At 39.6% G+C, this 14,154-nt stretch overlaps 1 protein-coding gene and 1 long non-coding RNA gene across 2 annotated transcripts in view; one reads left to right on the top strand and one right to left on the bottom strand.

The window, feature by feature from the left end:
* Positions 1 to 44: 44 nt before the first annotated feature.
* Positions 45 to 14,154, top strand: part of LOC138759317 (ras-related protein Rab-40B) — a 32,152-nt gene continuing 18,042 nt past the window's right edge. Inside the window, exon 1 of the mRNA XM_069929532.1 lies at positions 45 to 779. Within this exon, the coding sequence (XP_069785633.1) occupies positions 566 to 779 (214 nt within the window). The 5' untranslated portion in view covers positions 45 to 565. The remainder of the gene's footprint in view (positions 780 to 14,154) is intronic.
* LOC138759318 (uncharacterized) overlaps positions 3,222 to 14,154 on the bottom strand; it is a 34,876-nt gene continuing 23,943 nt past the window's right edge. Inside the window, exon 3 of the long non-coding RNA XR_011354720.1 lies at positions 3,222 to 3,379. This is a non-coding gene — a long non-coding RNA (uncharacterized lncRNA). The remainder of the gene's footprint in view (positions 3,380 to 14,154) is intronic.

The raw sequence follows: 14,154 nt of genomic DNA, 5'->3' as shown, positions 1-14,154 counted from the left end.
CACCTTATTTCCCTTCAGAGAGATGAATCAACTATCCGGTCTTCAAAACTGCCCTGGATTTTCTTGAGGCAGGGATCTAAATAGAGGAGCTCCTCTTGGCTGATTGGTGCACAGCACGAAATCCCGCGCAAACTACAATTCCCACAATGCAGCGTGGTCACCGAAGCCCCGGGCAAATGCGATCTGTAAACAACGCAAAGGGGCGTGGCGGGGTCCCACCCGACTGACAGGCTCGGCGTCCAATCGAATCGAAAGACGTCAGGGATTGCCTCCCCCGCCCTCATCTTACACTGACCAATGATAGACGCGACAGGGGATGAGCAGGGTCACGGCGACGGAGGATTTTCATCCCGGTTCTGAGGGAGGGTCTTTCCCCCCCCCCCCCCCCCACCTCAGTAGGAGCGGTTTGAAAGATTGAAGAGCGTGATGCATTCGACAGCCTTGGGTGCGAAATGAATTGGAGGGGAAGGGGAGGATTGTGGTGGGTGGTCGCCACGCCGCCTTCTCTGGGAATGGTCTGAGGAAAGCGAACGGTGACGGCGCCGGGCGAGTGGAAACTTGTTGAATGAATTTTTACCTGTTCAACCAAATAAACTGTCGTCAGTCCGTTCCATTATGGAGCGTGGCCTGTGAGAGGATGAGCAACAAGGGGAGCCCCGTAAAGGCTTATGACTTTCTCCTGAAATTCCTGCTGGTGGGTGACAGTGATGTTGGAAAGGGGGAGATCCTGGCCAGCCTGCAGGATGGAGCCAGCGAGTCACCGTATGGCTACAATATGGGTGAGTAGACCCCCCCCACCCCCAAATAAACAAGCACACAAACTGAGTCTGCACCCCCCACCCCCAATAAACAACCACACAAAATGAGTCTGCACCCCCCCACCCCCAATAAACAACCACACAAAATGAGTCTGCACCCCCCCACCCCCAATAAGCAACCACACAAAATGATTCTGCACCCCCCCACCCCCAATAAACAACCACACAAAATGAGTCTGCACCCCCCACCCCCAATAAACAAGCACACAAAATGAATCTGCACCCCCCATCCCCCAATAAACAAGCACACAAAATGTCAGCACCCCCAAATAAACAAGCACACAAAATAAATCTGCACCCCCCACCCCCAAATAAACAAGCACACAAAATGAGTCTGCACCCCCAATAAACAAGCACACAAAATGAGTCTGCACCCCCAATAAACAAGCACACAAAATGAGTCTGCACCCCCAATAAACAAGCACACAAAATGAGTCTGCACCCCCCATCCCCAATAAACAAGCACACAAAATAAGTCCGCACCCCCACCCTCAAATAAACAAGCACACAAAATGAGTCTGCACCCCCAATAAACAAGCACACAAAATGAGTCTGCACCCCCAATAAACAAGCACACAAAATGAGTCTGCACCCCCCATCCCCAATAAACAAGCACACAAAATAAGTCCGCACCCCCACCCTCAAATAAACAAGCACACAAAATGAGTCTGCACCCCCAATAAACAAGCACACAAAATGAGTCTGCACCCCCAATAAACAAGCACACAAAATGAGTCTGCACCCCCATCCCCAATAAACAAGCACACAAAATAAGTCCGCACCCCCACCCTCAAATAAACAAGCACACAAAATGAGTCTGCACCCCCAATAAACAAGCACACAAAATGAGTCTGCACCCCCAATAAACAAGCACACAAAATGAGTCTGCACCCCCCATCCCCAATAAACAAGCACACAAAATAAGTCCGCACCCCCACCCCCAATAAACAAGCACACAAAATGAGTCTGCACCCCCAATAAACAAGCACACAAAATGAGTCTGCAAGAAAATCACGTGTGGTTTTGTTTTGGTTCTCTCTCCATTATTGATTTTAAATTCATTTCGCTTGAGTACGAATTACGAGGTGATGAGGCTTTGAACTTTGTTTTAATATCTTCGAAATCAAATTCCCAATGCTCCAGTGGTCATAGATTAGGGCGGAAAGCCACCGTCTTGTCGATGTCTTGATGTCGTGAGCTCTTTTTTTAAACAAGAGGGCATCGGTGGGAAAGATGACCAGAATAAAGAAAGCTTGGTCTTTGCACCATTTAAATGGCAGGGGGAAGCTGACGGCCGGACAAATGTCCCTCACTGATAGTCTCGGCAGTAGAAGAAGCTGTCCTTCCTTTGAAATAATATCGATGTTCCTCTAAGGCAACCGGATGTATTCGATTTCAGTTGTTCAACGTGATGTCGAGAGATTTTATCTCTTTCTCCCCCCCACCATGGTATTATATTTAGATAGGAATAGAAGGATGGAGAGGACAATTAACATGGACAACTTCAACCCCCCATTGTGGTTAAGCTGAAGAGTGTGTAAAGCATCTCGTTCATTGTATTATGACTATAGTTGCATGACAGGGTAGGGGCTTGTCCGAAAACTGCATTACTTTCGATTCCATGATTAGTAAAGCGATGTTTTGTTGTTTTGGCATTCTGGTGTTTTATCATGTCAGACCTGTAACAGTGGCAATATTTCTCCTCCTACCAATGAGTCAGAAAATCACAGCTTCAGAAACGATTGAGAGATTTAAGGGGAAAGTAGAATCAGCCAAGCAGATAGGGGAGCATCTGTTTCAGGATGATGACCTCAAAAAAGAAAATCCACATGAAATAACTTAATTTCTTTTCCAACAGATACCTCCTGAGCATCTGACAGTTTCCAGCATCCGTGATATTTTTCTTTGAGAAATTTGTAATAATGATTTTGGTTGAGAATGAATATACTGCTGGTACTTTTTGATGACATATTAGACATGAACTGTGAAAATCTTAAAAACACTTAACCAACACTTGCAATCATATATTCTCAATTCATGGATCACAGAGCACTTTGAGGAATCTTGTTATGCATCCCCCTTTTTCTAAACAATAACAGTGACTGCATTTCAAAGATATTTTGTTGACTTTACATTGTCTTGGGTATTCCATACCCTCTATAATTGTCTTGACTGGCTCTCATTGTTGGTTAGCTGAGGAAATGTAAAATTATGGGGAAAAGATTAACACATTTTAAAGAATAAAAGCTTTAACACTTTTTAAAATTTCCTTTTTCATAATAGACATTAAATCTTTTGTAATTGTATTTGCATTCCTCCAATTTAAAAAAAGCAACCAGCTGAGAGATGAAAAATAGGAAAAGTTAAACTTTTAAGTCTCTCACAAATTGAGGATATGAGACATTATGTTTATTGCTTTCTTTATCAAAGCAGTTTAAGGCAATAATTATACATCAGTGAAAATGCAATTCCATTTGTTACGAGCTCTGTACTTTTCTGAAGGCATTTTCGTGGGCGGTGATCATATTCCTAAATATTCCACATATTTTGATACCAAATATCTGTTGGATAAAATGAGGTGAATGTTATAGAGGAACAAATAAATTGTAATAGAAACTTCTTTAATATGCATGTTTAAATGCATATTTATAAATGATGAAAGGTGCTCTCCTTAACGCACCAAGGTTATGTTTCTTAATAACAGTGAACATTGATTGTCTCGCCATTATTCTTCCAACAAAAATTGCAAATTTCTCTCTTCCTCTCACCTTTATCCATTTCACAGTATCTCTTTCTCTATAGAGAGATTCCTTCCTGTATTTCTCAGTGTCCTTATCTCTGGTTCTATGTTCATTTATGGCAAGTTCAAGGAAATGAGATCAGTGTACTCGTTCTTCCAAATTTGATGTACAAAATGGTCTCCTGTCTGTGCCATTATTAATTATGTACTTCAATATTAGGGTCTGATTGGAGCAAATGTGGATTAGAAAAAATAAATAATACCATTCTGGTCTGTCAAAATTCCTGAAACACTAAATGTTTGTGATTCGAAAACATCAGAGATGTGGCTTCGAAGAACCAATGGGGATAACAGGAATAGTGGCACGAATACAGTAATTCAGATGAAATTGAGCCAGCAAAATGTCTGCTACCTGTGATCTCCATTTTGATTAACGTTAATCTGTAGTGATAATGTCTTCAAAGGTGATCGTCAGAGCATAGGTCCTTGTAAACCCTGGGGGCTTTGTGAATAGGCAGTTTCCCAGCTCTTTCGTGGCCTCATTCAGAAGTTGCAAGTTGGAGTGTCAAAGTGACGCTTTAAAATCATGCACCAAAAGTAGTTTCACTGAAAAATGTTGATAAAAATCAAATGATATCATCGTGTACATCTCCAATGCCATATTCAAACTTGACCCACACCGGGAAATGTCTAGTCCCATTTCCAAGGCTATATAAAAAAGGCTTTGAAATTGCCGTTACCACAGTACTTTTGGGGATAGTCGTGTAGCACTGAAACACCACCACACCATTGTCTTTTAGGTGAATACTTTGGGTAAAACTGGTCTAATTGTTTAATTGTGGCAATGAATAATATTTATATTTGTGCACCTTGACATTTCAAAATTTTAGGAAATATCCTGATACATGGAGATCTTGAATGTTGGCTATTGTTTAAATTATGATTCAACAAAGTTGCCAGTAATTAAAAAATCAACAAATGGGGACCTTTTAGTTTTTGTATGTAGATTAAAAAATACTGTATTATTTGGAATATTACACATTTAATTTAAATATCCAAATGGACATTCTGTGTAAATATCAGCCTAGTAATTTGAATTGAACTATAAAATTTCAAAGTTGTATTTATTCCAAATTTCATAATTATATATTTGATTAAGGTAGGATTTGAGTTGAAATGTCAGCTATGTCTATCTCTGCAACTGACCAATATAATAACTTGAAAAATTGTTATTAGGTTGAGTTTAATTTTTTTTTGATGTAAATGTTGACCTTGGTTATGTGGTATGTTACCTGCTGCTATTCCAATTTGCTTACCAGGCAGGGACAATACAAGGCACGACTGAGAGAACTTTGGTAATTATGATCATATTCTAACTTTCACAATTTTAAGTATACATGTTCAGTTTTTAAGCTACCATTAAATGCAATTTTGATTACATTTGCCCATTTAAGAATACTAAAGGATGTTAATAAAAATAGAAAATGCTGAAGACACTTGTTCAGAATAGGTTTGACAGGTTTAAAGAGAATCAAGACGGGAAACATTCTATGAACAAACAGTGGTCTATATTTACAAATGGAAATTCACAAAAAAAAGGGACATACTGTTAAACTAACACAGGCACTCAGTATACTGAGAAACAAGGGTTTAGCTTCTTCAGCACCTACCACCCACAGGCACAGTATACCATGCAACTAAATGAGTATATGCCCATGAACCTGATCTCCAGTGTCTCCACTATTCGGGGCCTGGGACAGGCCCTCCGGAACTGCCCATGCCTCGCAGCCTTAAGTTCAGCAATGCTCACAACTAACGAACACATACACACCAATGATACACAAATAAGTACAAATCAGGTGTGAATAAATCACTGGTAAACATTCTCAACTCCTGACTAGAATCCCTAGCAGGCACAGCACACTATTGAACAGTAAATTTAATTACAGCTAACAAGTATATCATATCACCCTAGTTTCTAGTATTGCCCACTGCTTGGGATCCAGGACAGGCCTATTTTATTTGGCCCTCTGGAGCTCCCCATGGCCTGCAGTCTGGAGTTCAGTGATGGTCTCCATGCAGCAGCAAGGAGAAAGAGTGAGAGAGCCAGAGACTGCATGTGCTTGACCTTTTTCAATGCAAAACCTGTCCACTTGACCTGTGAGGACCATTTCTGTGTCAGGCTCACCTGTAGGCAGATCTAACTATTGATTGGCACCTAGAGTACCAATCACACGACAGCTGCCTGTGCCAATCATGCATCAGCTTCAAAGGTAGGCAAATCTAACCCTTGACTGGTAAGTGAGGTGACTTCTGATGGGGGTCTAGCCAGAGAGGTCACATGACTTTCTGAATTCCACATTCCCACCAGATTCGAGACATAGAGGTCATATTACCCTCCACAATCTGTGAAACCCGATAGGCTGCAGACACAGTGATGATAGAAGTGGTTCCCAACCTTTTTCTTCCAACTCACATACCACTTTAAGTATTCCCTATGCCATAGGTGCTTTGTGATTAGTAAGGTATTGCTTAAGGTGGGATGTGGGTGGAAAGAAATAAATTTGAAAACCACTGTTTTAATCGTGCCTAATTGACTCGTTATGTGCACGGTTTCATAACTCCAAAGAAAATGGGCCAATGAAAATTTTTCTCAAGCAAAATATTTTGGTAACATCTGGGTCTAGAGCAGTGATTCTCAACCTTCCCTTCCCACTCACATACCACCCTTAAGCAATCCCTTACTAATCACAAAGCACCGATGGCATAGGGAATACTTAAGGTGGTATGTGAGTGGCAAAAAAAGGTTGTGAACCACTGGATTATAGTAAACGCACCAAGATGCTGGAGGAACACAGCTGGTCTTCTCAGCGTCTAGAGGAGACAAAGATATGTTGCCAATGTTTTGGGCCCTTCAGGGGAAAATCAGAAAAGGCAGAAGCTGGAGATGTCAGAAAGTCTCAGAATTCAAACAATGGGAGAGGAATCTAGACCAACAAATGGTGTTAATTTGTTATGATAAGGGACTAGATAGAATTTATCATGTCTGTGTGAAAGGAGACAGGGAATGGAGCCTGGATTCCATTGGAGCAAGGACAGGATTTCTCTTATCCTCACCTACCACCCCACCAGCCTTCACATCCAAATAATCCTCCTCTGCCATTTCTGCACCTACTACGTGATTCCATCACTAGACATATATTCCCCTCTGCCTTCCACAGGGACCATCCCCTCTGTGACTCCCTTGTCCACTCCTTCCTCCCCTTCAATCGTCCCTGTAGTGCACGTCGTAAGAACCAAAGACTTGTTGATCCAAACCAAGGCTTTTATTAACTAAAAGACTAGAGCATTTCACAAGTAGGTCAACCAGTCCAGAATGACCTGGTCTGGCTAGGAGCAATCCTTTAAGACCTGCCAGTAGGTGTGGCTACACTCTCAGCCAATCACAGTCATCCTACACTACCATCTGTACACATTGGTGATAGAATCTGTACTATCACAGTTCCCTTGGAACCTACCCCTGTAACTTAAGGAGATGCTCCATTTGTGCCCACAGGGCCCCAAACAATCACGTAAATCTGCAGGGGTCATCTACTGCATCCAGTGCTCCCACTGTGGTTTCCTCTACAATACAATCAGAGGTCCAATTCTTGAGGACCATGTACCTGGAGGGGCATTTCTGTTGGGAGAAAAACTTCTTGTAAAATTTACTTTATGTTGGATTCATTGTGGGGGTGGGGGGTGGGAGGAGAAGAATTGGGTGTTTTCTAGGAACACTGTATCAAAGACTAACATGTAATTGGTTGATGTTTATGCCTTATTGTAACCAATCACTTTTCAATTGGAAATAGCTTGCACCATGCAAAGTAATATTTCTTCTTTGATTTTCCATATTCAAGTATCCAATCAGAGCTAGGCCAGTAAAAGAACAATTTGCAGTCAGAACAGCCAGTGATAAATCAACGACAACTCTGCAAACAGCATTTGGACAGTCAATGCTCTTGGAAGAGTTATGATTACCTGTCCAGCAAATACAAGGAGTGAGTGACAGGTAAAAGAAGTGAAACAGCATTGGAAAAGGTGGTGTGGGGAAAGAATAGAATTGGCAACAATTCCATATTGAATTGAACATTTCGAACTCAAGTCAGAAACATTGTGTACTCTGCAATGTAATTACTGGATGCATGTTCTTTTGATCCCTTAAAAAGAATCCAGTAATGGACTGGACCTTAAAAAAAAGGACAAAGTCACTTTGATGTCCTAAATTTGCCAAGAAACACTGTCCACAAGAATTTGTGGTCAACATGAGCACTGTTGGCCTACCACCTAATTAATTGAAATTTGCTTTGGGAATGATCTTTCAAGTGCAAACATTTGGGAATTGGCACAATTCTTCCCAGTGAGGCACAACGAACCCTTACTGTGACCACAAAATCTTTCCACAATCTATTCTTTATATTTGAAGGAAAATGCTGCCAACCTTAAATGGTAACATTCAGTTGCGAGGTACAGAAACCTCAAAGGTATAAGGCTTAATTAGCTGTCCTTTGCTATAATACTATGCTCGAAGTTTTCACTAATTTTTGCTATCGAGTTGAGTGAAATTAAGATAGCCTTGACTGGACAGTGTATAATGACTAATGAGGACATTTGTGTGCAGAAATAATAATAGTGTTTATGAGGCTTCTTGATAGATACATAGTTTGTAGCGAATAGAGGGATATGTATTATGTGAAAGTAGCAAAGTTTTAGCCTAACTTGAGCATCGTGTTCAGTGTAGACTTGTGGGGAGAAGGGTCTGTTCCTCTGCGCTCCTCTTCTTAGACATTTCTAACAAGTCCACTGATGTCAATATGTTTCTTGACTGTCAGCACCAAAATGGGAAAGGTAATGACAGGATGTTGATGTACATGCAAACAACCTTAAAGATTCAAGAATTTTAGATTTGGTCTTCTTTTCTCACTTTTAGCAATGCTATTTTGATAAAAATGTTCCAAATTAGACTTGACCTTCTTAGCAGCTGGGTCTGGAAAGAATGCCGAACACTTTACTTTCTATTAAAATCCTATGTGACGGTTATCGGCACAGGAAACATCTGTAACTGGGTTTGCAGATAAATTATTGTTTATGAAATGAAATCAAATAGAGTGATATAAATATGTAAGTTAATGATGAAGACTATATTGGTAAGGATTAGGATATAAACAACATATGGAGTTTAGAAACAGGGTGTTGAGCATTCTTTTCTATTTTCAGCTTTCATTGACATGGTGATGTCGTAATCATTTATAAATTTTTGCTGGTGTGTGGCGTTCAGTGCCTGGGTAGTTCTGTTAAAAATACTGCAAGATTATGCAGCTACTTGTATGAATTTTGTGGGGGGCGGGGGGAGGGAACTACAGGGAAAAACATTTCTTTTGGCAGAGCTGTCTTAATGACAGGTTAGATATAATCGTGGTTTTATTTTATCCACTACATTTAGGATTGACTTTATTAAAATAGTAACAGAAAGTACAACTATTTATATTACTGGCTGAATAAGCTCAGATTTAAAATTTCATATTTATTGTCAGAGTACATACATGACATCACATACCACCTTGAGATTCTTTTTTTCCTGCTGGAGAGACTGACTCACTGTACACAAGTAAACAAATAAAGAAATGTAAATAATCTGTGAAATACAGAGAGAGTTAAAAAAAATTAATAAAATGCAAAAGTAAGAGTTCCTAATTCAGTCCCTGATTGAGTTTGTTGTTGAGGAGTTTGATGGTGGAGCAGTAGTAGCTGTTCATGAATCTGGTGGTGCAAGTCTTGTGGCATCTAAACGCCATTCCTGATGGTAGCGGCGAGAACAGATCATGTGCTGGGTGGTGTGGATTCTCGATGATTGCTGCTGCTCTTTGACACCAGTGTTTCGTTACCATTGTCCCATAACCTTTTGCAGTGCTATGCGTTCAGGACCATGATGCAACCAGTCAGCACATTTTCTACCACACATCTGTAGATATTTGTCAGGATTTCTGATGTCATGCCAAACCTCTGCAAACTCCTGAGGCAGTAAAGGTGCTGACCTGCTTCCTTCAAGATGCAGTTTGTGTGGGTCCATGAAAGATCCTCTGAGATAGTGACTCCAGAGAACTTAACATTTGATCACTCTCTCTGCCTCTCATCCCCCAATGATCACTGGATTGTACACCTCTGGTTTTTCCTTCCTGAAGTCAACAATCAGCTCCTTGGTTTTGGTGACATTGAGTGCGAGGTTGTTGTTCCCATATAAAGATGGGAATTAAAATGCCACCAGAGGAGTTGGGAGATTTAATTTGCCAAGATTTTTTAATGAAATACATCAAGAATAAATCTTAATATCATAATTGTGAGCGAAACTACCTAATTTTAGTGTAAAACTTAACCAGATGGCCACAGAGAGAGGAAATGGGAAACCAAAAATACCAAACATCTAAAATGTGATTATACCACTATAGAGAATTGTTTTAAATTAAGCAGGAATTTCCTCATGAAATCTGGGTAGTTGGCATTACTGTTGTGACGTGCTTGGTTTGTCGACCCTCATTATGTAGTGAGCATTAAAATGAGTGTCTAAACTCTCTTCTCATGGAGGAACACAGTAGATTGAGCAGTATCAGTGGGAGAAAAAAAATTAATGTTTGGAGCCAAAGCCCTTAATTAATTCAAGATTGCTTTATTGTCATAGAACAAAACCACTTGTATTACACAAAATTGCCTTCTGCCTGCCGAAAGGCAAACATTCGTCATTAGTGTCGCCCAATGGTCCTTGCAGTATGAGAGAAAGAGAAGCAAAAGATAGTCCCCTCAGAATCACTGAGTGTCCGTGGATTCACCTCCAGCACACATGCAGCCTCTGCAGCCACACAGACATTTGTATGAATCATTGGGAACCCAAGCTCCAGATCCAAACCAGGCACAATCAAGAAGCCTTCCATGCTCAAGGCCCTTCGAGAGCCCTTCTTGCCCTTAACACCCTCACAAATCCTGGTTCCGATACCTGGTTCCCATGAGCCAGTCTCCAGCTGTCCACAGCCCGTGCAGGCTGCAAGTCACCTGCAGTCTGTCTGGGTCCATCACTGGTTTGCCGCCATGGTCACAGTATTGTCTGGTTGTCTCCTCTGCTTCTCCATCTTAACAGGAGGATATTCTCCCCATTTCCAGTGCCAATCCGCTGCTTGCCCTGAGTATGCAATTCCTTGTAGTTGCTGCTGGCCATAGGTGCTGCCATCTTGTGCACAGACCTGTGATTGCAGTTTAAATACATCATCTATTCCTCTAAAGGCCATATAACAGATATGCCAGCATTAGGACGAAGGTTTTAAATTTACACTTCATTCTTTTTCTCCCACTGATGCTGCTTAACCTGCTGAGCTCCTCAAACTGGCTGTTTAGCTTCAGATTCCAGCATCTTCAGTTCCATGAGTCCCATAAACAATAGTGATGAGCTTGCTCTGGGGAAGGAAGAGAAGGTAGTCATCTGAAAGGACTCCATGCCCAAGTTGGTCAGTCTCAAGGATGAGCCATTCAAAGTCAGAATCTTGCTGAGGCTAACTGGGAAGTTTTTTTTTTCGTGTGTCAGACAGAGAAAGTGGTTTTTTCTTTTGTTCAAGGTGAATACCAGGATAATTTTCCTGTGGTAGCAGAGGTACGGGAGCAACACCAGACTGAGAAACCTGGGCATCGACAATGCTGAAAGATCAAAGGAACTGCTTATACTAACCATCTGAGACTGTCATATTTATGAATCAATATATTTTTTTTTGTATACAAGTATATCCCGGCATTCCTAAGTCAAAATTGCATAAAGTGAAGACCAATTCGCTTCTGTTGGAAGCTATTTTCATAATAACAAAAAGCCATTCAAATCCTTTAGTCAAAGTGAATTTTCATAAAACAGGGTATACCTGTACATGAATACATGTCCTGCATATGTATTGTTTGAGAGTTATGTCTAGTTGTATGTCTGTGTTTTGCTCTGAGGACTGGAGAATGCTGTTTTGACAGATTGTACTTGTGCAATCAGATGATAATAAAATTGACTTGAGCAGAAAGGCCTGCAGAAGATGATGAACACAGGTATTAATGGTCTTGATATAACTGTAGCATATTTCTGGAATTTGAATCCTTCTGAGTCCCTTCAAAGCAAAACAACATTCAGGTTAGTCCCTAAAATTTCAAATAAGGACTAAAAAAAAATAATTGAACCAGAGAAACTATAGAGAGGAAGAGAAATGTTGGGTTAATGTTTCAAGTCAATGATCTTTGACAGAACTAATTCAAATTATTTTACCAGTTTAAATTGTCCAATTGTATATGATTTCATCCTCTTTTGCAGTAAATAACAAACTTCTACATTTAAATTTTCTGTTGGATAGGCTATACAGCAAAACTGCTCCAACACTTTGAAATAATATTGAAAAATGTAAAGGAATCTTCTACAGATTTTTGTAATTTTAAATACTGAATCCTTCTACAGTAAAATCCCTGGTATCGGGCACTTGTTGGGATTGGTAGATGCTGGATAAGTGTATTTTCTGGTTGCTTGAGACTTGTTCTTATAATGCCTAACTAATATACCTGTATTAAGAATAAACAGTTTAAAAGACGAAAATACTATTCTGTACTTGCACTGAACAAACTTCACTTGCACGAATATATAAATCGCAATATATTTTACGTTATTGTCAGACATTTTTTGAAAACATTTAACCATCTGCAGGTTCTTCCCCTCCACGGAGTTGCCCAAAAGACAAATAATAGCATTATAGATAATTAGTCCCCTCCCCCCTCCAAGTTTACAGATAAAGCCTCTGACACGGGTGACTCTTACTCAGCAGGGATAAGGAGACACTTTTAAGAGTCACCCAAGGGCCAGCGGTATCAACCAGATTTTCATTCTGGACAATACCATTGCTGTTTCACACATCTCCTACAATCAAAGCACAACCAAGGCACTCCACTAGCTAAATATTTGCTTCCAAAGGTTTATGTGTTAATTCAGAGAACATTTACTTTTCTTCTTATTTTTATTTATTTTAATTTTTTAATGATTTTTCTTGCTTTTCTTTCGCCAGTTGCTTTAGGCTACCTTTTGCTTGAATTCTGGACAACCAGGGGTTTTATAGTATTTTGTTTTCTGAGCCAAATGAATAAACACTATTTATTTATAAAAATTTAAACTGAAGTTAATGATCAATTTTTAATATTTCATTCCAGATCTATATGTAATCAGTGTTGAATGTGGATATATCATGGTTGTAGAAATTATTTTTCAGTCTGCCAGTATGAAAGATGTACATCAGTTAATTGTGGGCATCTATTTGTTTGTCAGATGCAAAAAAAAATTGTATTTTTCTTTAATAATTTTAGATTAAATTAAATGTTTCAAAATCCTTCAGGATATCTTGATTCCTTTATGATTTGTTTTGGCAGAAATCTGAAGTTTGGGGAGGGAAACATTTTGAGGTAACAGTTGTATTAGTCCAGAAGAATCTAGTTCAAGAGTATCAAAGGCTGATGGACTTGAGTACTTTTACACAATTTATATACAATACAGAACAAACTTAGTAACTTGATTGTTAGGCTTGTAATTTGATAGATGACTTGGAGAAACAAAATTCATGCAGTAAATGAATGGCACATGGGGGTGAATTGATTTCTGTCATCTGAAAGGAAAAATTATATATCACAATAATTATTTTTTTAAAAATTGCTTTGTTTTGCTGACAAGAAGGAGAGGATGTTGTCCTACCATGACACTAAGCTCTCTATGTCCTTTCTATACTCAGTCTCATCATTGTTTGAGGTCTATCCCATAATGTAGTATCATATTCAACGTACAAGAAGTTAGTCACACAGCCTAAGTGCAGAGGGAGTAGAGTGAGGAACTGTGTGTGTGGCCTTGTGGGTTTAAAATTCCACACACTAATATAGTTGAATAAATATACAATTCAGCAAAATGTAATCAAATATACAATTCTACATAATATTGGCATATATAACCATATAACCATTTATGGAGCGGAAACAGGCAAAACATGACACCAAACCAATTTTTGGTGAATTATTATTATTGAAAAAAAAATTATAAATTGTTCTTCCAAAATGAACAGGCAATTATCCCCAAAGAATAAAAGCAGATTACAAAGCTGATATTTATGTTTCTATTTCTAAACTTCGGTAAAATTGAAGTAAGATCTTACCTTGGGGGGAAAATTGGCTTTAAGGCTTGTTTGCTTATTATGGCAAGATCTGTTTGAAACCACATATGTCTTGCGGACATTTGAAATGTGACTAAAATGCAGTTTAAATCTTGTGCATTTTAAAAAAAATTAGAGATACAGCAATAAGCTATTTTGGCCCATGAGTCTATGCCACCCAATTAACCTATACGCCCCGGTACGTTTTGAATGGTGGGAGAAAACTGGAGCCTCGAGTGCAGAAACATGGAGAACATACAAACTCCTTACAGACAGCACGGGATTCAAACCCTGGTCTCGATCGCTGGCACTGTAAAGACATTGTGCTAACTGCTATGCCTACTGTGCCACCCCACTATTATTATTG

The sequence above is a fragment of the Narcine bancroftii genome, chromosome 3 (genome assembly GCF_036971445.1).
Source record: "Narcine bancroftii isolate sNarBan1 chromosome 3, sNarBan1.hap1, whole genome shotgun sequence".
Taxonomy (NCBI): Eukaryota; Metazoa; Chordata; class Chondrichthyes; order Torpediniformes; family Narcinidae; genus Narcine; species Narcine bancroftii.
Note: the sequence above shows the minus strand (reverse complement) of the source record. Positions and strands in the feature narration are given on the sequence as shown.